Below are 22314 nucleotides of genomic sequence, written 5' to 3' on the forward strand. Positions count from 1 at the left end.
CTTTCTGGAGTTCGTTTTCTGGTAGTTTTTGTCTGGAGAAATTGGAGCCAAGTTTAACGTCTACAGATACTAAATTGTAGTCTCGTGGGGGTGGAAGCAGTGTGGTAGGGGTGCAGGCAGGAACCAATGTTAATGGAACTGAATAGCCCTAAGGATATGTTGACCTTTAGCTTATACTAAATCTGGCCTTTTGTAGAATGAGATCCCCACCCTATCCCATATGCAGATTGTAGAAGAATGAGAAGTTTTAAATTTTAAGCTAAAAATTGAAAGTAGTACACAGAATGTATAGAAGAAAATATAAAACAAGAAACGTCTTTAGATACTGCCTAGAAGTTTTGAGGAAAAAAAAAATGACAACAGAAGATACCATAAGTGTAATTAATAGACAAACCAAGGAAAGTATTTTCAGTGTTAAAGGTGTAATTTCCTTAGTATATGACTTGGGGGGAAAGATGAAAAATGGGAAAAGGAAAGAACAAGTAAAATCAATATGACCTTTTGGCGTCTCTAAAGGTTAGAGTGGGTGTTAATGACTGTATGGTAACATGGTTCTGGAATATGCTGTTGGTAAGAATTTAAATGTTTTTTTCATTACCTTAAATCCAGTTGTTACATTTATAGAAATACAAAGTAATGTACAGTTGCGTAGAAATAATCACAGTAATGTAATTTATACTATTGAAGCATCCGACAGGATGTTTAGAAACATCCTAAAAGTGCCTCCAGTATTGCACTGCTAAAGTAACCATACACTATACGCTAGAATATTTTGAGGCTTCTCCAGAGCATCCCCTTTTTACCCAGGCAGTTGAAAGATTGAACAGATTTAACCAACCATCTGGAACCCTCCACTTAAAGGTGAAGGGCAAGGTGTGGCTGCCAGAGAAACCCCTCTAAGGTAATACCACCTACCCTCTTGAGCACATAGCACACACACACCGAGGGGATCGCTCCCTATACAGAGATAAAGGAATTCCTCCTGTGGTCCATGTAGATAATTACAACTGCAAGGGAGAGTTATTACAGAAAAAGGAAATTTTCAAAAGAAAAAATTACTATACACAGACATAAAAAGACAGCAGGGGATGGAAAACGAAATGGGAGAGTTGACTGAGTTTAAAACCAGATTAGCAATAACAAAACACAGAAGATAAGAATTAAAAAACGGCCTAAAAAGATACTAAATATGAGGTGCCTGGCTAGCTCATTCGGTGCAGCATGTGACTGTTGATCTCAGGGTCATGAGTTTAAGTCCCCACATTGGGTCTTAGATCTTAAATTAAGAAGAAAAAAATCGGGCACCTGGGTGGCTCAGTCAGTTAAGTGTCTGACTTCAGCTCAAGTGATGATCTCACAGTTCGTGAGATCGAGCCCCACATCGGGCTCCATGCAGACAGTTCACAGCCTGAAGCCTGCTTCAGATTCTGTGTCTCCCTCTCTCTTTCTGCCCTCACCCCTTCGTACTCTGTCTGTCTCTCAAAAATAAACATTTTTTTTAAAAAGTCAGTAGAGAGATGATAGATATATAGAAAAAAATTTGAGAGATTCGGAAACCCAATGTTAGGTACTATTATCCCCATTTTACCAGTAAGAAACTAAGGCATAGAAAGGTTGCCTAACTTGCTATGGTCACACAGTTAGTGAATGGCAGAATCAGGAGTCAACCCTCCCACCCCCCCACACCCAGCATTTTGTCTTGCCAGTCTGCTGTAAATCGTTAAGATATGTTAAATAAGGAAAATTGTAATTAAAAAGTAATAGAAGAAAGTTTTCTTGAAAGAAAAGACAATTGCCCAACCAAACCTAGCTCATCACTGTCTTAAAGTAGATGATGAAACATCCAGAAAATAAAAGCAAACTATAAGGAAAAGGAATGATTAATTTGATTAGGTTAAAAAGCCCAAAATGCGCCATAAGGAAGAAACTAGTTTAATAAGGTAAACATATATGCACCCCCATGTTCATTGCAGCATTATTTACAATAGCCAAGATATATCCATCGATCAAGAAAATGGGTGCTCAGGCACACACACACACCCAGAGTACTATTCAGTCATAAAAAAGAAAGAAGTCTTGCCATTTGTGACCTGGATGGAATTTTTTTTTTTTTTAACGTTTATTTATTTTTGAGACAGAGACAGAGCATGCGCGGGGGAGGGGCAGAGAGAGAGGGAGACACAGAATCTGAAACAGGCTCCAGGCTCTGAGCTGTCAGCACAGAGCCCGACGCGGGGCTTGAACTCACAGACCGCGAGATCATGACCTGAGACGAAGTCGGCCGCTTAACCGACTGAGCCACCCAGGCGCCCCAACATGGATGGAATTTGAGAGCATTATGCTAAGTGAAATCAGTCAAAAAGACATAGCATATGATTTCCCTAGAATTTGGAATCTTAAAAAAAATGAGTTTCTAGATAGCAGTTTGGTGGTTGCCAGAGGCAGGGGTGGGGAGGGATGGCAGCGGTATGGGGTGGCTGAAATATGTAAAAGAGATCAAAAGGTTCAAACTTGCAATTATAAATAACTCCTGAGGATGTGTAATATACAACATGGTGACTGTAGTTAATAATACCGTAGGGGCACCTGGGTGGCTCAGTCGGTTAAGCGTCAGGTCATGATGTTGTGGGTCATGGGCTTAAACCCCACATCGGGCTCTGCTGACAGCTCAGAGCCTGGTGCCTGCTTTGGATTTTGTGTGTGTCTCTCTCTTGCTCCTCCCGCACTTGTGCTCGGTCTCTCAAAAGTAAACATTAAAAAAATTTTTTTAATGTTTTTAATAAAAAAATAATACTGTATTGGGCATTTGAAACTTGATAAAAGTGTATCTTAAAAGTTCTCATCACAAGAAAAAAAAACTTGACAAAGACGTACTGTGGTCATCTTTTGTAACATATAAATATCCAATCATGTACGCTTGAAACTAATGGAATATAATATCAATTATATCACAGTTTTCATACTCATTTAATGTGATATACTGAGTATGATTTATTTCTATCTCATTTGTATATTTGCATGAGAAAATGATTACGGGTAAGAGGAAGGAATATAGAAGACTTGAACTTTCCAATTTTTATATTTCTGTAAAGTTTGTTTTGTTTCCAAAGGGCATGCATTATATAATCAAAGGGTGGCTATGGTAGGTATTTGTATTGGCCTGGAAAGATGTTTATAATAAGTGAATATAAGCAATATACATTATATGTAATGTGAAAATGATGAACCTAATTATTAATGAGGTTGAATAAGTGGCTGACTTCTCAATTTTTTTTTTTTTTTTTTGCAAACATAAAAACTTTGAGAGTTGACAAGTATGTATATTATCTGTGTGGTTGGACGGGAGGAGGGGTTGTTTTTTGTTTTTTGAGAGAGCACATGCACCAGCAGTGTGTGTGTGTGTGTGTGTGTGTGTGTGTGTGTGTGTGTGTGTGTGTGTGTGTGTGGAGAGAGAGAGAGAAAATCCCAGGCAGGCCCCACACTCATCCCAGAGCCCAGTGTGTGACTTGATCTCATGAACCATGAGATCATGACCTGAGCCAAAATCAAGAGTTGGATGCTTAACTGAGACAACCAGGTGCCCCAATGCTAATTTGTTAATATTGGTTGCTTGGGGGGGTAGGGGGTGGTGATAGGCTTACTTGGATATATTTAGTGTTGTGTGTTATAAGGAATTTGTTCAATCTAGGTGTGTATCTTGCCTTGGGGTATTTATCTAGATGTGAATGATAAACATTTTAATTAATGGTTTTATATGTATATGTATATATACATATTTTTATCTAAATAAAAATTGTCATCAAAATGTTCTTCAGATGTTCATTATATGTTCCTTATGATAAAATTTTTTCAGAGTTTTTTTTTATTTTTAACATCTATTTATTATTGAGAGACAGACATAGAGCATGAGCAGGGGAGGGGCAGAGAGAGGGGGAGACACAGAATCCGAAGCAGGCTCCAGGCTCTGAGCTGTCAGCACAGAGCCTGACACAGGGCTCGAACTCATGAACTGTGAGATCATGACTTGAGCTGAAGTCAGTCGCCCAACTGGCCGAGACACCCAGGTGCCCCCCTTATGATAAAATTTAAGAGCTGCCTCCTGGGCCCACAGTAGGTTTCATTGCACATTTATACCATGCAGTCAGTAAAAACCATCATGTGCATTATAGTTGTAAATGAAAGTGAGCCAGCTGTAGGCAGTAGAATTAGGTTTTTGTTTTTTCATCTGAATATTTTCATGTATTTGAAAAGATTTTGCATAGGGGTGCCTGGGTGGTTCAGTTAAGTGTCCTACTCTGGATTTCAGCTCAGGTCATGATCTCACCGTTCATGGGTTCAAGCCCCACATTGGGCTCCACGCTGACCATGTGGAACCTGGTTGGGATTCTGTCTCCCTCTGTCTCTACTCTCCACCACCACCACCCCTGCCCCGCCTTGCAATAAATAAACTTAAAAAAAAAAAAAAAACACTTAAAAATATACAGATTCCTGGTTTCCTTTAGAGATGGAAGGATCTAGCATATTTGGCCCTGTCTTCCCCACAGCAGCACCACAGTCTCTCACTAGAGTAATGGCTGCTTGTCATCATAGTTGTGCTTTTCCCAGTTCATCTCAGTTGCTCCCTTTTCTCTGTTTCAGATGCCTGGTCTTTCCCACTGACTGGTACTGACTGCCTGGTCTCTGCTGGCATTTAGCTTGCAACACTTATCTGTGTTACTGACAGGGAAAAAGTTCCTTGTATATTAAGTGAAAATTTTGCTTTTATATAAAGTGTAGATGAATATACATGTGGAAAATTAAAACTATACAGGTTTATCTCTATTCTCTAATTTTTATATAGTGAACATAGGGTATATATGTAATTTTTAGAAATCTTGCACAATTGTGGATAAAAGAGTATATGAATAAATGTTCAGAATTCTCTCCAGTATTCAATTTGACTGTATTATAGTTTTATTAGGAGCAATATTAGTGGCAAATCTTGATGGATTTAGTTAACTTGAATTGCACTAACCCACTTAGTTGTGTGGTCATTTCTGTTACTAGTTAGTATAGCACACTGTAGGCTTCTCTTTAGAGCGTAGTCGTCACAAGTGTGTCTGAGATTTGAGTGCAGTAGCACTTTGGGTCAGGAGGTATCCAAGGCAGAGTTGGGTCACTACAAGCATCCTGTCTTTTCCCACGGTGCTATAGAAATATTATTTGATCTACACGATGGTGTGGAGAAAAGTTGGAAGGTCTATGCTAGAAGATGTGCAAATAATCCATGAAAATACTAGAAATTACATACAGTTGACCCTTAAACAACCAAGGGGTTAGGGGCGCCAACCCCTGCACAGTTTAAAATCCACATAGGGGCGCCTGGGTGGCGCAGTCGGTTAGGCGTCCGATTCAGCCAGGTCACGATCTCGCGGTCCGGGAGTTCGAGCCCCGCGTCGGGCTCTGGGCTGATGGCTCAGAGCCTGGAGCCTGTTTCCAATTCTGTGTCTCCCTCTCTCTCTGCCCCTTCCCCGTTCATGCTCTGTCTCTCTCTGTCCCAAAAATAAATAAACGTTGAAAAAAAAAAATTTTTTTTAAAAAATAAAAAAAAAAATAAAATCCACATAAAACTTTTGACTCCCAAAAAAATCTGTTGACCAGAAGCCTTAGGGATAACAAACAGATAACACATATTTTGCCTGTTAAGTATGTTAAATACTGTGTTCCTATAGAAAAATAAGCTACAGGAAAGAATCATAAGAAATACACATTTACTAAAAAAGTCCACATGTAAGTGGACTTGCAGAGTTCAAATGTTGGTCAAGGGTCAACCGTGTTTACATTTTGATGTCTTTTTTAATTCTTTCTACTTTTGTATTTAAGAGGTGTGCACAGTATGTAGAGCAATAGAGTACCTGAATTATTTAAAGTCAGTGTTCACAATGGGTTTGTGTGCATAAAAACACCTATTATTGGGGTACACAGTCAAATCTGGTCACTGAACAAAATCTGTAGCTATCTGTTGAAGACATTCTCCTGCATAACAACCAAAAACAACTTAATTCAAACAGTTTAGTCAAATAGTAGCATATTAAATGCTATAATAGCCTTTCTCTTTTCTTTAAAGTTAAGAATTTACATTATTTTCTTGTCAGCACTGAAAGAAAGCATAGGATATACTGTAATTATTTGGAGGCTTTTCTTATATTCCAGAACTAACAGTTTTCTTCAGGTTCTTGTCTAAATTCATAGCTTTATTCTTTGGAGATTCAGGCTGAATTTTTCAAGATACTACTAAAGATATTTTGTGTTTTGTTTTTTTTTAAACAAAAGTGCCGCTTGCCAAAGATGATTTTCTAACCATTTCTCTATTCTACCCTAGATGGCCCTCTGCCTGACCCATCTATGATCCGTGGCAATGTGCCAAACCAGATGATGCCTCGGATAACTCCACAGCCTGGTAAGTTATGAAAGAAATCCATATATTTATTTAGCCATGGCTTTTTTTTTTTTTTTTTTTTTTTCTTCTTCAGAGTAAGCTCCACGTCCAACATCCAACATGGGGCTTGAATTCATGACTTTGAGATCGAGAGTCCCATGCTCTACCAACTGAGCCAGCCAAGTGCCCCTCACCATAGCTTTTTTATTTTCAAAGTTTGTTTTGAGGGAGAGAATCACAAGCAGGCTCCACACTCTCATCGTGGAACCCAATGTGGAGCTCGACCCCACAGACTGTGAGATTGTGACCTGAGCCAAAATCAAGAGTCAGATGCTCAACCGACTGAGTCACCAAGGTGCCCAACCATGGCTTTTTAAAACAGTCTATGGTGTACTATAAAATTATTCTTGGGGCGCCTGGGTGGTTCAGTCGGTTAATCATCTGACTTCGGCTCAGGTCATGATCTCGCAGTGTGTGAGTTCAAGCCCTGTGTCAGGCTCTGTGCTGACAGCTCAGAGCCTGGAATCTGCTTCAGATTCTGTCTCCCTCTCTCTCTTCTCCTCCCCCATTTGCACTCAGTATCTCTCTCAAAAATAAAGATTAAAAAAAAATTTTTTTTTTAAATACTATTCTTGTCACCTTAATTCCTGCCTCAGCCCAGCAGCGTGTATCCTACTTGAGAAATCAGAACATATTTTGGATTTGGAACCCAAGGAGAAAGGACGGGTGTGGAACACAGTTTGGCTGGCAGGTGGCAAAAACATGAAATGGTCGAGCATCCATTTAAAAACAACCAGTCCAAGGGCGCCTGGGTGGCTTAGTGGGTTAAGCGTCCAACTTCAGCTCAGGTCATGATCTCACGGTTTGTGAGTTTGAGCCCCGCATCAAGCTTGTGCTGACAGCTCAAAGCCTGGAGCCTGCTTCAGATTCTGTGTCTCCCTCTCTCTCTGCCCCTCCCATGCTCATGCACTGTCTCTCTCTAACTCTCAATAATAAATAAATGCTAAAAAAAAAAAAAATTTTTTTTTCTTTTTTTCTTTCTTTTTTTTTTTTTTTTTTTTTTTTTTTTTTTTAAAAAACTGGTCCAGGCACCTAGGTGGCTCAGTCGGTTAGGTGTCTGACTTTGGCTCAGGTCATGACCTAATGGTCTGTGGGTTCGAGCTCTGTGTTGGATTGTGTGCTGACAGCTTGGAGCCTGGAGCCTGCTTCAGATTCTATGTCTCCCTCTCTCTGCCTCTGCCTATCTTTTGTGCTCTCTGTGTCAATAGTAAATGCATAAACTTAAAAAAAATTATTAAAAATAAATAAAAACAACTGGTCAAGATGGATTTTATTCTAAATTGTAAAATTTTATTCAGAGACCTTATGTTAAGTAACAGTGTGGCTATAAATGGAACCAATTCATTCACAGTTGAAAACTGGTTCCTTTATTTGTCCTGATAAAATGTCACAGAATCAGAATTCTGTCTTTAGTTCTCCAATTCCATGAAGGCATTCAGATCTAATATTTTGTACTTACTCACAGGTATGAATCAATTTGGCCAGATGAGTATGCCCCAGCCCCCAATTGGACCCCGGCAAACCTCTCCTCTTCAGCACCATGGACAGTTAGCTCAGCCTGGAACTCTCAACCCAGTAAGTTTGACATCTTTGGGTAATTATCTTGCCCTTTACCATTTAAAAATCCTTTTTATCTGTTTGTACTTTGTAAACAATGCTTATAGTTGCTTAAATAGCTAATTATAAGTGAGTAACTTTAATCCAGATTTTTATCTTTAATTCTATTGTATTTGGCCTTTATTATACACTTAATAAATGATTATATATGTGTTTTGGAGTTGAGGGTAGTTATTTTTTTAAAGTGGAGTAGGAAAAAACTAAACCATATACCATAATTAGGCAGGCAGTAAATACTAAAATCCCTGATTTTTATCTATCTCTTTTACCTATAAATTGTTTTTAGAAATGTATCCTAAAGAAATCATCACTAAGATACCAAAAGGATATCATTTGGAGAAAATTCATGTTAAGCATCTTGTATACTCTGTTTTGGGGGGAAAAAAAGAAAAAGTGGCATCCTGAATGTGCAGTAGGGGATTCACAATGGTTAAATTACATTCATAAATTGTAATGCTCTACAAGCAATAATTTCAGAACTTACATGTTGGCATAAAAGCTGTTTACAGCCTTAAATGAAAAACCAAGTTTCTAAAGTGTATGTATTATAGGATCCAATATAGTTAACTCTCTTGATTATAATCTGTGTAAAATAAACACTTAAAAAAATTGTGTTTCCAAGTACTATTCATAGTCCTAGTGCTAGAAAACTCATCAGTGCATCCAGTCACCTTTCCCCAGAGTCTCAATGTTTAGTAGTCTGCACACTTTGATAGTCCTCTCTCTTTTATAATGCTCATCAAACATACAGCCTACCCAGGTAGGAAACTGTCTTTTGCCAGAACGATGGAGGAACAATTGCTTGGTTCTAGACACTGGAGAAGAGGGACTCTGAGCATCTCACTGTTCCTTATGCAGTCCACCTTTCCATGTTAACCCCAATCTTAGCCCTTTGAGAATTAGCTAGCGCCTCTAATCCTTGAGCCATTTTGGAGTTGTCTAGCATGTCTTGGTGCCATACTGCCATCGTTATAAATATCTTGTTGTTGTGCCAATGCTGTATACAAAAGCTGTGGCTGAACTTGGTAGCATTCATGGTCCACAAATACTTGAGGATTGTTACTTTTTTTTTTTTGGTGAAGTTTTTGGCCTTTGGTATTTCATAATTTCTCTATTAAAGGCCTGTATTGGGGGGCGGGGGGGATTTTAGACATGAAATGTAACAGTCCTCAAGATAAAGCACATTTCCACTGGAGAGTACCCTCATGCCTCCTCCTACTTAATTCCTATCCCCTTTATTTAGACAATGGATACCATGATTTCTGTAACCTGGATTAGCTTTACTTGTTTCTTAACTTCATATAAATGGGATCATTCAGATGTACTGTATTGTGTCTGACCTTTTTGGTACAACATGATGGTTTTGATGTTCACCTACACTGTTGTTTATATCAATAATTCATTAAAAAAAATTTTTTTTAACATTTATTTTTGAGAGAAAATGCGTGAGTGGGAGAAGGGCAGAGAGAGAGAGAGGGAGACACAAAATCCAAAGCAGGCCCCAGGTTCTGAGCGGTCAACACAGAGCCCGACGTGGGGCTCACACTCATAAACCATGAGATCATGACCTAAGCCGATGTTGGATGCTTAACCAACTGAGCCATCCAGGCCACCCAGTAATCCCCATTTTTTATTGCTGAGTAGTATTCCATTTTGTGAGTGTGCCACAATTTGTTTATTCTTTGCTATTGATGGACATTTCAAATATTTCCAGTTGTTGACTATTATGAATAAAGCTACTATAAACATGTTTTCACCAAAAATAAAAAGAAAGAGATGTAACAGTCCTCAAGTATTTGTGGACCGTGAATGCTACCAAGTTCAGCCACGGCTTTTGTAAGATTTTAATTGTACCGATTATGGAGTCTTATAATTTGTGATGTTACAATATCATGACATGAGCAAAGACCTCGTGAAGTTGTAGTTCATGATCACTTAACAAACAATATGCAAAAGCAGTTACTTCTGTACCTTGTCAGGTGCATTTGTGTATTGGGAGAATCGGTTTGTGTGTAACCTCCTGTAATTGCTTTAGAGTAGGCCTTGGTCAGCTTTGAGGGTGTTCTCCACTATCTTTGCATGAGAGTCCACTGTTGCACACTTTCTTCCTTTCCTACCCCACCTTCCCCTCAGTAGAACCAGAGTAGTTGGGGATTCTGGCTGTAGTAGAATAACCACAATGAAGCAATTTGGTGCTCTGTGTTTATTCTTTTCCCCCTCTGCAGCCAATGGGCTATGGGCCTCGCATGCAGCAGCCTTCCAGCCAGAGCCAGTTCCTTCCCCAGACTCAGTTCTCAACACAGGGAATGAATGTAACGAATATGCCTTTGGCTCCGTCTGGCGGTCAGGCACCGGTGTCTCAAGTATGTCCCACGGATGGGTTTTTTTTACTTGTTTTTGTGATCCTTGAAACTTCTCTTGATCTGGCAACAAATAATGCGTCAAAAGAGATGTTTTTTTTAAAGTTTTTAATAAGAACAATTATGGACATACGGTATTCTGAACATGAGTTTACCATGACATAGCAATGCTACTAATTGTTACAACAAAATAGATTAAATTGATAGGTGTAACCATTTGTTAAAGGAGCGAACACTTTTTAAAATGAACTCTGAACATGAGATTACTATGACATAGCAATGCTACTAATTGTTACAAAGTAGATTAAGTCGATAGTTGTAACCATTTGTTAAAGTAGCATACACTTTTTAAAATGAAATCTTAGAACTTTAATGCAAAAGAACTGTGACTGAAGAGAGCAGAGCCAGGCAGAAAATACTGTGGACTCAACTGTCCCGTGCCTCTACAGTGGCTGTGGCCATTCTGGTGGGTTTTTTTGAAGCCTACCTAATTAAATACTACATTGGTTGGATTATCTGAAGACATGCCCCTAGTAACAAGATTTTTGACATATTTTGAAGTGGAAGCATATTGCATATAGGCTGCCTATGTAATTACTTCTTGCATTGTGTTCTGAGTCGTCGTGTTGTTCTGTTTCTCATTTAACAGGCACAGATGTCCAGTTCTTCCTGCCCTGTGAATTCTCCTATAATGCCTCCAGGGTCTCAAGGGAGCCACATTCACTGTCCCCCTCTCCCTCAATCAGCTCTGCATCAGAATTCACCCTCTCCAGTACCTAGTCGCACCCCCACGCCTCACCACACTCCCCCAAGCATAGGGGCTCAGCAGCCACCAGCAACAGCAATTCCAGCCCCTGTTCCTACACCTCCAGCCATGCCGCCTGGGCCACAGACCCAAGCTCTCCATCCACCTCCAAGGCAGACACCTACACCGCCACCAACGCAACTCCCTCCCCAAGTTCAACCTTCACTTCCTGCTGCCCCTTCCGCCGACCAGCCGCAGCAGCAGCCTCTCTCACAGCAGAGTACAGCAGCATCTGTTCCCACCCCAACAGCACCGCTGCTGCCTCCGCAGCCTGCGACTCCAGTAAGCAGAGACATGTGTTTTGGCAGAATCCTTCTAGCTGTACCCTAGTGTTAGATTATTTATGTGCGGTTTGTATTCTGTATTGTGCCGTCTCCCCAGTTAGACCAGAATCTCTCTGTAGTTAGGGACTTTCTTTTCCTTCCTGTTCTTGCCATTGTAGTACCTAGCATGGAGGGAGCTCAAAGGTTTTGTTTAGGTCCGATGTTGACCATGGTGTGTTTTGTCTTATACTCCAAGGCTTACAGGCATGTAAGTGGGGTGGCAAGCAGAAAGAATCCATAGTATGTTTAGCACACCACGTAAATTTTATATATTTTAAAGAATCTTTTTTCAGACAGTCTGACCTGTAATATTTGAGAGCAAACGAACAAAACCATGGATCTATGAATGTCTGTGGTCCGAGCCAAGGTTAGAAAATCATGACCTAAAATGAGAAAAGTATGGGTCTGAAACAGTCTGTAACTTTCTTGTGAGAGGCTCATTATGTATGTAGCAGAAATGCAAGTTCACATCTAATAGCTACATCGTTACCAATTCTCTGCGTCAGGGCATAGAACTTTCTACTTGTTAACTGATACTTAATATTTTAGTTTCTGTCCTGTTAGTAAGCCAAGAAGTCCCATGAGTCACAGCTACTTCATAAAACACCATAAGTAAGCAACTGTTTCATCCCAGCCTCTGATAGGTGAGGAACGGCAGAGTGCACAAAGGGAGCTTTTGATTCAGGTAGCTCCTGAAAATACTAACTACTCGGTATGAGGTTTCTTATTGGAAGACTTAGGATAAAGAAATTACCAGTTATCCCGTTAAAACGTGGTGAGTGTGGGGGTTCATTTTATTCTACTTCTGTGCATTTGCAGCTTTTCCCGCTGATAAGTTCAAAACAAAACAAAATAGCCAGTCATCCTTCTTTGCTTTCTGCTTCTCTGTAAACGTGAGCTCTTCGGAGGCAGTCAGCCCTACGACCCCATCCCTCCCGCACTGCCACAGAATGACAGCCGGTGCGGGCTCTCTTAGGTACAGCAGCCAGTCGGCCTTTGCAAGTCCTCAGTCTCTTGTTCTTAAGCACAGTTTACTTCAAGGGAGTGAAATAGGCCGAGTACACGAAAGCACCATAAACGAATAGAATGATACTAGCCTCAAAATAGGTGGCTAATCACACCATCCTGATGCAGAGCTTGAATTCGGGTTGTATACATGGCAGACTTTTGTGTTTTTCCCCCTCTTTTCTGTCCAGCTTTCCCAGCCAGCTGTAAGCATTGAAGGGCAGGTATCAAACCCTCCATCTGCTAGCAGCACAGAAGTGACTTCTCAGACCATTCCGGAGAAGCAGCCTTCACAGGAAGTGAAAATGGAGGCTAAGATGGAAGTGGATCAACCAGAACCAGCAGATACTCAGCCGGAGGACATCCCAGAGGTGAGGGTAGGGCAATGGCTGCTGTTACTTGGGCAGGGCCTCTGTCTAGGAACCCCACTAAACCTGTTACAGGAAAGTATTCTGGTAATTAGGTCTCATTTCATGATTCTCACATGAGAAAGGCATTTGTCCACAGGAGAGAGTAAATAGGACGGTGATCTTACTGCTTCCTGGTGACAAGTCTTTGGAGTAATAAAAATTTCACCTTGTCTTTCAGACTAAAGCAGAAGACTGTAAAATGGAACCTACAGAAACAGAGGAGAGAGGCACGGAGTTAAAAACTGAAACGAAAGAAGAGGAAGACCAGCCGAGTACTTCGGCTACCCAGTCATCTCCAGCCCCGGGACAGTCAAAGAAGAAGAGTAGGTCTCTTAGGCTCTCTGTTCCTGGAGGCAGGGAAAAAAACACAAACTTTGAATAGATGGGGTCGGGTTCTTGGTCTCAGAAATTGACTTTGATGTGATTTCATTAAGCTTGGAGCCCTTTTGGCCTGGTCTCTGTGTTGTTACTGGTGTTGGAGAAGACTTTGTCTTTCCTGTGGTAGGTATATTTGCTTCCTGCAGTCACTGGGTCAGTCACACCCTTCATTTCTCCAGGGTTGGGTGCTTAACATCCTCTCAAAATTGTCTTTTCTTCAGAGGAAGAAATTGTTACGTACCCTTGACTAAAATGCAAGAAACAGTAGCAGCAATAATAAATAGTACTACGTATTGTCAGCCTACTGTATGCACCAGGTACCATGCCACACACCTGTACTCTCCCATCTACTAACTTTACAACAACTCTGGGCAGTTACTGAAAACCTGAGGCTGGGCAAGGTTAAGTAGCTTGCCCCAGCTCACTCAGCTGGTTAAGTGAACCCAGGCAGACCAATTTCAGTCTGCTCCCAGCCAGCACCTAAATATTAATGAGTCAAACCGAGCAAGCAGCTCAGCTTAGTACAGAGTGTTAAACTCTGTTTAATTCCCACAGAAATTGATTTACCAACTTTGGGACTAGGACTTCTTAGGGCTCTAGTGACACCCTCTATGGCACAGGTAGGGCTTCTTTCAAGGGAGGAATCTGCCGGCTCCTAAAGATGCTGTATATAAAGGTGTTCCGTTAATACAATGCAGCTTAAAATGTTAGGGTTAGAAATTTACTTGGATTTAAATAAGGTTTGTATGATCAAGGTGTATTTTAAGGTAGGCTGCAAGAAACCCAATCTCACTGTTAGGAATCTGTCTTTAAAACAGCTAATTTCACAAGTTTGTTCAACTTTGTTATTTTGAGCACAACCAGATATGAGAAACAAAGAATCCTCTCCCATCTGTTTAATTTTTTTCATGGCTGCCCCACTATGAAGTGAAAAATATCTAAAGTACTAACAAATAAGCTATCTTGAAGATAAAATTATTTTGTAAACAGAAGAAATAACAAAGCCTCTGCTCATAGTGTTTTAAAGCTCAAACCTGGACCCTTAACGAGTAGCTTCTTAAATAATAGCTTAAATTAATTCCATTTGGGACACACCAGCAAATCTTTCCTGACTTTAGAAACATACCCAAGTACACTGGAATGAAACTTGATCAGTTGAGTCTGTTGTTTGGGCAATAATAATTTAGTTCTCTCTTTGTTTAGACTTGAACCTACCATTTGTTATTAAGATAATAAATATATGTATTCCTCCTAAGCTCTAAAACATCAAGCAGTTTAATGAGGGACTCTTCCCACCAGGGGTTCTGATTCCTTTAGTGGTGAGACAGTATCAGGTCTTGTGACTTGTTATATACTCTTCTCATGAGTGAGGACCTCTTTCTGTTCTTCTTTGACAGCACACCCCCCTCTCCCCCGCCATCACTAGTATATTTTGGAATTTTTTTTGACCAGTGTCTTCATAAATTTCTGGAATGCTTAGGATGCTGTTTCTACTTGGTCAAGACTATTTTAACTGAATTTCTGATCGAAAAAGTAGCTGAGCTGTTCAGGGTATTTAAAGCTGTGACTAGACATGGTGTCTACCTGACACCATTTAAAGGTGCTACCTGGGGGCGCCTGGGTGGCGCAGTCGGTTAAGCGTCCGACTTCAGCCAGGTCATGATCTCGCGGTCCGTGAGTTTGAGCCCCGCCTCGGGCTCTGGGCTGATGGCTCAGAGCCTGGAGCCTGTTTCTGATTCTGTGTCTCCCTCTCTCTCTGCCCCTCCCCCGTTCATGCTCTGTCCCAAAAATAAATAAACGTTGAAAAAAAAAATTAAAAAAAATAAAATAAATAAAGGCGCTACCTGATGTGGACCGAAAATTAGAAATAGGAAGTGTGCTGTAAGTGGTATTTCCATGGAGACGGTACAAGCAGTTTTGTGTTTTGTGGCTCTTGAGATTTGTTTTAATAGCTTCAGCTTGAGCGTTTTCTTTTTCTTTTACTTAATTGATAACTAATTTCAATTGTGCTCTTAAGTTTTTAAACCAGAAGAGTTACGACAGGCACTGATGCCAACATTGGAGGCACTTTACCGACAGGATCCAGAATCCCTTCCCTTTCGTCAACCTGTGGACCCTCAACTTCTAGGAATCCCTGTAAGTATGTGGTGGTACTTTGTTTTTTGTGGGGTTTTTTTGTTTTTTTGGTTTTTTGGTTTGTTGGGTTTTTTTTTTAGTGTTCATGCAGGTGAGTTGAGGAGGAGCAGAGGGAAAGTGGGGGAGAGAGTCTTAAGCAGGCTCCGTGCCCAGCATGGACCCCAGTGCTGTGCCATGCTTGATCCCCTGACTGAGATCGTGACCTGAACTGAAATCAAGACTCAGACGCTTAACCAACTGAGCTACCCAGGTGCCCCTGTGGTGGTAGTTTTGATTTTTTTTTTTTTTTTAATTTGTTAACAGCTTTATTCAGCTATAATTCACAGATTATTCAAGACACTCAAACTGTACAATTCATTGATTTTTTGTATTGACAGAATTGTGCAGCCATCACCACGGTCAATTTGGGATCATTTTCATCACCCCAAAAAAGAATCCCTGTGTCCATGAGCCCTCATGCCCATTTCCTCCCCCATCCAACCACTAGTCTACTTCTGTCTCTATGGATTTGTTTATTCTGGATGTTTCATTAAATGGAATTATATAGTATGTGTTTCTTTGTGACTGACGTCTTTCAGGGTTCATTCATAACGTAGCACGAACCAGTACTTGATTCCTTTTTATGGCTCAGCAATACTCCATTGGATGGCTATGCCACATTTTTGTTACCCATTCATTAGTTGATGGACATTTTAGTTGTTTACACTTTTGGGCTATTGAGGATCGTGCTGCTCTGAATGAACATTCATGTATAAAATTTTTGTGTGGTATATGTTTTTGTTTCTTTGGGGTATATACCTAGGATCGTGATTACTGGGTCATAGGCTTATTTATTTTTATCACCTGAGTAGCAGTAGCTCTGGTAGAAAAGATGGACCCAAATTAACTTCCTCTGTTTTTAAAATTGCCTTTGCACACCAGACCGCTGGCACACTTCATTTGAGGCTTGTCAGTGGTATTGGATAAGGCAGTGGAGTGCTTACAGAGGCAAAATTCATTAGGAACTTCTTTTTCCCTATATTTTTGAGGCCTTAGATCACTGACGTTCACTGGGCTTAGTTTTCTCAAGAGTAGGCCCCTTTTAATACTAAAATGTTAAGGCTGTTTTACTTCTTGGTGTTTCAATGGATCACGCATACACTGTGGTAAAGTATCTGGAGTTGTTTTAGTAGATCATCAGCCTGCTGTCTGAAAAGTTTATGTAGTGACTCTTGTTATTTCTGCCTTCTGAGTTGCTTCATATCTCTGTAGCCTAATAATTTAAAGAAGTGATAGGTATCAACTTAATTCCTTGGACATATAGTCAGGACAGCGACTTAACTTTTCTGGAAAATTAATGATTATAGGAAGAAACACCAGCTACCTTAAATATACTGAGACTTTGGGGTAATGTTGCTTGGTGTCACTTACCCTTCTAGGATTACTTTGATATTGTGAAAAGCCCCATGGATCTTTCCACCATCAAGAGGAAGTTAGACACTGGACAGTATCAGGAGCCCTGGCAGTATGTGGATGACATTTGGCTTATGTTCAACAATGCCTGGTTGTATAATCGGAAAACATCACGGGTGTACAAATACTGCTCCAAGCTGTCTGAGGTCTTTGAACAAGAAATTGACCCAGTAATGCAAAGCCTTGGATATTGTTGTGGCAGAAAGGTAAGAAATTTTTGCATGGTAAGAATTATTGAAAACTTGACTAATAGAATCCTGAATCATCAGATTGTAAACTCATAATAGGGCTTTGGATCTTACTTATCTATGGGTGCACAGTGCCTGGCACGTACTGTTGTTTTCTTGCACACCAGTTCACATGTAGTTCCTCTTGTCCCATTGAGTTTTTTTGCTAAGTGGCTGAAGGATATGACTGCTAAGCCTACCTCAGAGTGGTGACATAATACTGTACCATAATCTCTCCTTACCTGTGGTTTCACTTCCCGCCATCTCAGTCAACCATGGTCCAGAAGCAGAGATTCATCTTCTGACGTATTGTCAAAAGGTCAATATCGTTTATGCTACATCACAGTGCCTCCATCGTTCATGTCCCTTCATCTCATCACCTAGGCATTATATCTTCTGTCATCACAAGAAGGGTGGGTACAGTGCAGTAAGATATTGAGAGAGCCCACAATCACGTAACTTTTATTACAGTGTGCTATTGTAATTCTATTTTATTACTAGTTATTAATCTCTTACTGTGCCTAATTTGTAAGTTAACTCTGTCATAATTACGTACGTATAGGGAAAACCACAGTATGTATAGGGTTTGGTGCGGTCCGCAATCTTAGGCATCTACTAATGGTCTCTGCCTGTGGATCAGTGGGACTGCTATAGTATAGTCAACTAGAATGGTTGTGGTTCTGTGTATTGCCTTGGAAACTGAAATAGCTCGTTAAGTGCATAAATGAGAACTAAGAATTCACTGACTTTTGTTTCTGATTTGCCAGTGTAAATATTCTAGCTTGTCTTGCAGGTGTGTGTACTATTTAACAAATGGTTTCTGTTGCAGTTGGAGTTCTCTCCACAGACACTCTGTTGCTATGGCAAACAGTTATGCACAATCCCTCGTGATGCCACTTACTACAGTTACCAGAACAGGTAAGCTCAACTATGTGTGGACCATGGTCCGTGTATCCGTGTGTCCAGGGACTGCGTGCGGATGGACCAGCACACATACATTCACGGTCATGTGTACCTTGCTTGAAAACAGCTGTACAGCACAAGTTCTGGTCCTAGCATTCTGCCTTTTTTGCAGAATTAGTGTAGTTTTCTAGCAGGAAGTAGCCTTCCGTCAGTTATCTGGCCCCTTATTTTTTATAAGGCAGGAACTCAAAGCCTTGGGAGGTTAAGCAGCTCAAAGAGTTGGTGGCATAGATGGGATTACGTCATGGCCCCCGCTTCTCTTTCCCATTTCTGTTCACAGCTTACCACAGCCTGAGGCAAACTGAGAAAATTTGTGAACGAATTAGTGTTTTCTTGTCCATGAAACTGCTGCTATCGCCTTTCCCAAAAACTATCCACAAACTTTTAACCAAAAGTTTGTTAGCCAGCTGTATCATTTGGGATATGTTTCATTTTTGTGTGCAGCCTCTCCATAAATTGTTCTTCTCAGAGCATTTGAAAACAGGATTTCAGAGTTTCTGCTTTGCCCGGGTTAACCATATAAAAAGGAGTACCTCCAAAAATAGGTCTGCACCAGACTTACTTAAAAAAAGACTTGCATATGACAGTGGATGGTAGAGTTGTAATAAATTAGGTGCCCCTGCTTTATCTTCTCCTGCCCAAACAATGGCTGTAATCCCAGAGATGGCATTCAGTAATCTATTTGAACTAAGATCTGTCTCCTAGATTCATTAATTAGCCTACAATGTAACATGCACAGAATGTTTTGGGGCTCTGAAACGGTAATAACAAGGCTGGGCAGTTAATATCTTTTAATAAAACCAAGCTCATGGTGGTGGTTTTTGCTGAACTTGTGTGCTACAGATGCATTTCCAGCTTTGAAAAAGTCGCTTGAACTTTTTGTTTTGATGACAAAAAGGTGCGCTCTCCTAATGGTTTGTTGTAATCATTAGAATCCACAGTTTTTCACTCTTAATACCTGGGGAAAACCCTCAAGTTGTTAAAAGCACTTGCATTTTAAAAAAACAAGTTAACAACTGGCATGAAGTTCTTCTCATGCTGCAGTCTTGACATTTATACCAGTTTGGATTTTTTAACATGAATCTACAGTGTTTGTAATCTTTGTACCCAGAACATGTCATCATGTGCCTGCACACACCACTGCCTTTCTTTCTTGCCTTTTAAACTATGTCAGTTGATGGCTACGATCCATATTTAAGCACTTGTGCAGATTTTTCATTGAAAAATAGAGAATTTTTTAAATTTATATGCCCTCCTTGGGAAGCAAAAAGAAATTTTGTGGTTTTTTTTCAACCCAGGGTTGTTTTTAGGTAATTGCTTCCTGGTCTTGTATTCGTAGTGAATTTTTTGTTATTTATTTTGCTGTTATTGGAAATGGGGAGAAGTGTGTGATTGCTGTGTTTCAGTAATAGATTAGCAATTCTTCTCTCTCCAGTATGTTTATCCTTCCCCTTTTTGATTATTTGCATCAAATAGCATTAATTACTAAAATGAAAGAATGTAGGTCTGTGTAAGTGATACTTTTTTGTTTTATTTGCTGTAATCATTTGCTGCTTGTGATCCCATTTGAGATATTTAATGCTAATCTGTGCTTTGCCTTGGCTTTCTGCTTTGTGTTGTCTTGTCTTGCTTTTATGTTTTTTGTTGTCCTGCAATCCCTCATTTCTTCGTTTGTTTTGTGTTTTTTTTTTCTCCCTCATGCTTGTCGTTGTCTGCACTTGGCTTTGATTGCAAAAAAAAAAAAAAAACCAAAAACAAAAAAACAAAAACAAAAAAACCCAAACTGTGGGGCCCATAAATCTGCATCATTGAATGTCCTTGTCGCCGTTGATGACCTGCTCTCTGCTCCCGTCCCCCTCCTTGGCCTGCTGTGATTGGTGGCTTCGTTGCTTGGCTTGGGCTGTGTTGTGTGAACGGAACAGTTCACCCCAGTATGGCCTTCTTGCCGACAGGTATCATTTCTGTGAGAAGTGTTTCAATGAAATCCAAGGGGAGAGCGTTTCTTTGGGGGATGACCCTTCCCAGCCTCAAACGTAAGTAACTGCATTATTTTGGGAAGTGCTGTCTTGGTGTGTTGTCAAGTGCTGATGCTAAAGCTTTTTTAAGTGGTCTTGAGTTACACGGCCTGTGTAGTAGCCGTTAGCCAGTTTGCTATTTAAATACAAATTAATGAAAAGGAAATAAAACCTTATACTCACGCTGCAAGTGCTAAACAGATATTTGTGGTTAGTGGCTGCCATGTTGGTCAGCACAGAGAACATTTCCGTCACAGCAGAAAGTTCTGCCAACCCTAATCTAGGAAATATATCAACACTGGATGGTCATTTCGATCTCTCTTTATAAGGAAACAATGAGCTTTTTGCCTAAAAACTGGAAGACTGTAGTGCAAGAGAACTTTATTATTAACGGTTTTAAGTTTGCGGGAATTGAACAAATAACTACCTTACAGCCTTCATCACGTAGCCATTTATTAGAGTGACCTAGAAGAGAGAGACTGGTTGGGTGTTTGCAGTCTCACAAGCTCTTGCTAAATTCCAGGACAAATTTCAGACGTAGGCTAAATTAGTTAATAGTTCTTCTGATTGCTAAGATGTAGTTAGTGTGCTTTTAATATTCTTGTGTTCCTTCTTTCCTGGTTTAACCTATAATAAGCAGAAGCGGTTCAGAACATTCCAAAAAGTGAGGAATTGTTATATTACTAGTTAATATAGGGCTTCTGAGGAAAAACTGGTTCGCTTTTCCAAATTAAGTCTTAACGTTGCACTTTTCCTTCAGTTACTATTGAAATATGATGTGGTAGGGTCTAGCCTTAAGGAAATTTTCTGACCCTTGGGTGAATTGAATTAGGCTGACAGCTCTTAACTAGGCTTCCCTGATGTGGAAAGGAAGGCAGCCTTACCGGTACAGTTGAGTGACTTCCCACATGTCCTAAACCTTAGGACAGTGCATCTCTTACACTGAAGACTATAGAAACCCCCATCCGATTCTGCAGGTCTGTAGTGGGCCTGAGAGGCTGCATTGTTGACAAGCTTCTGGGTCTTTCTGCGCTGCTGGTCTTTAGAACACACTTTGAGTTGCAGTGCCTTCGGTCATTTAGAGAAAAATGTCTAGAACCATAACCAGTAGGAAACGGTTTGAAGGTGGAGATGTCCTCATTTTTGTGAAGGGGAGTCGCAGTAGTCACAGTTGGGCCTCCTGAAGTTTATTCTAGGTGGAGAAGGAATAAGACTGTTAGCGTCTGTATTTGTGAGGCTAGGAGTTGTGTGGTATGCTAGATTTCAGGATAGAAAGCCATGTGAAAGTCTTAAATACTATAAGATGAAGAATTTTTACCCTTTAAAATTACCCTTTCTGGGTAACTGTAAATAACCTGAAATAGGTATTCTTAATATTGAGGCTTTTTTATTTATATAAAAAGTTGTTTGACTAGAGTATTAATTTTAGTGGTTTAGCTTCTTCCATATACACCATCTTTCATAGCTCAGTCTAGGAACATTCAACTATTAAATGATACAAATACTAGGGGCACCTGGCTGGCTCATTCAGTGGAGTTATGTGACTCTTGATCTCAGTGTTGTGAATTCAAGCCCACATTGGCTATAGAGATTACTTAAAAATAAAACCTTTAAAAAAGAAAAAAAAAAAAGGTATAAACACCTGATGTTAAGAGTAGTAGACAAGATTTAAAAAGGAAAAGAAGAGGGGTGCCTGGGTGGCTCAGTCAGTTAAGCATCCAACTCTTGATTTCGGCTCAGGTCATGATATCCCAGTTCATGAGTTCAAGCCCCGTGTCAGGCTCTGCGCTGATGGTGCGGAGCCTGCTTAGGATTTTCACTCTCTCTCTGTCCCCCTCTCCCTCTCCCTCTTCCTCTCTCTCTCTCTCTCTCTCTCTCTCTCTCTCTCTCTCTCTCCCCTTCTCTTTCTGCCCCTCCCCTCCTTGCTTGTTCTCAAAATAAATGAGTACATATATGCATACACATAAGTATAAAATTACATATATATAAATAAGTTATAATATTTAATATATATTAAAATGCTCCAGAAAGAAAAGAACAGACTCATGTTTCCAGTTGTTGAGTTCCTGGGTTCTCCATTTTCTATAAGGGGAAATAGATTTACTATAAATTCCTTTCTAAAAACAAAGGCATTCCTTTATGTTA

The 22314-nt window shown here is 40.2% G+C and overlaps 1 protein-coding gene and 1 long non-coding RNA gene across 5 annotated transcripts in view; one reads left to right on the forward strand and one right to left on the reverse strand.

Annotated features, from left to right (window-relative positions):
- EP300 (E1A binding protein p300) overlaps positions 1 to 22314 on the forward strand; it is an 83537-nt gene that overhangs the window by 45567 nt on the left and 15656 nt on the right. The window contains exons 11-20 of one of the 2 annotated variants that reach the window (XM_047867857.1): positions 6362 to 6439; positions 7944 to 8053; positions 10321 to 10458; positions 11105 to 11542; positions 12780 to 12959; positions 13177 to 13321; positions 15394 to 15512; positions 16931 to 17170; positions 18021 to 18109; positions 20107 to 20187. In XM_047867857.1, the coding sequence (XP_047723813.1) occupies positions 6362 to 6439; positions 7944 to 8053; positions 10321 to 10458; positions 11105 to 11542; positions 12780 to 12959; positions 13177 to 13321; positions 15394 to 15512; positions 16931 to 17170; positions 18021 to 18109; positions 20107 to 20187 (1618 nt within the window). The remainder of the gene's footprint in view (positions 1 to 6361; positions 6440 to 7943; positions 8054 to 10320; positions 10459 to 11104; positions 11543 to 12779; positions 12960 to 13176; positions 13322 to 15393; positions 15513 to 16930; positions 17171 to 18020; positions 18110 to 20106; positions 20188 to 22314) is intronic. The other variant, XM_047867858.1, reaches the window with a different exon arrangement.
- The window catches only part of LOC125170916 (uncharacterized), a 75089-nt gene continuing 70243 nt past the window's right edge, over positions 17469 to 22314 (reverse strand). For 2 of the 3 annotated variants that reach the window (XR_007154129.1, XR_007154131.1), the window contains exons 7-8: positions 21054 to 21361; positions 20670 to 20796 (exon numbers count right to left, since the gene is read on the reverse strand). This is a non-coding gene — a long non-coding RNA (uncharacterized LOC125170916). Of the gene's footprint in view, positions 17588 to 20669; positions 20797 to 21053; positions 21362 to 22314 lie in introns of those variants that run through there. The other variant, XR_007154130.1, reaches the window with a different exon arrangement.

The sequence above is a fragment of the Prionailurus viverrinus genome, chromosome B4, assembly GCF_022837055.1.
Source record: "Prionailurus viverrinus isolate Anna chromosome B4, UM_Priviv_1.0, whole genome shotgun sequence".
Lineage (NCBI taxonomy): Eukaryota > Metazoa > Chordata > Mammalia > Carnivora > Felidae > Prionailurus > Prionailurus viverrinus.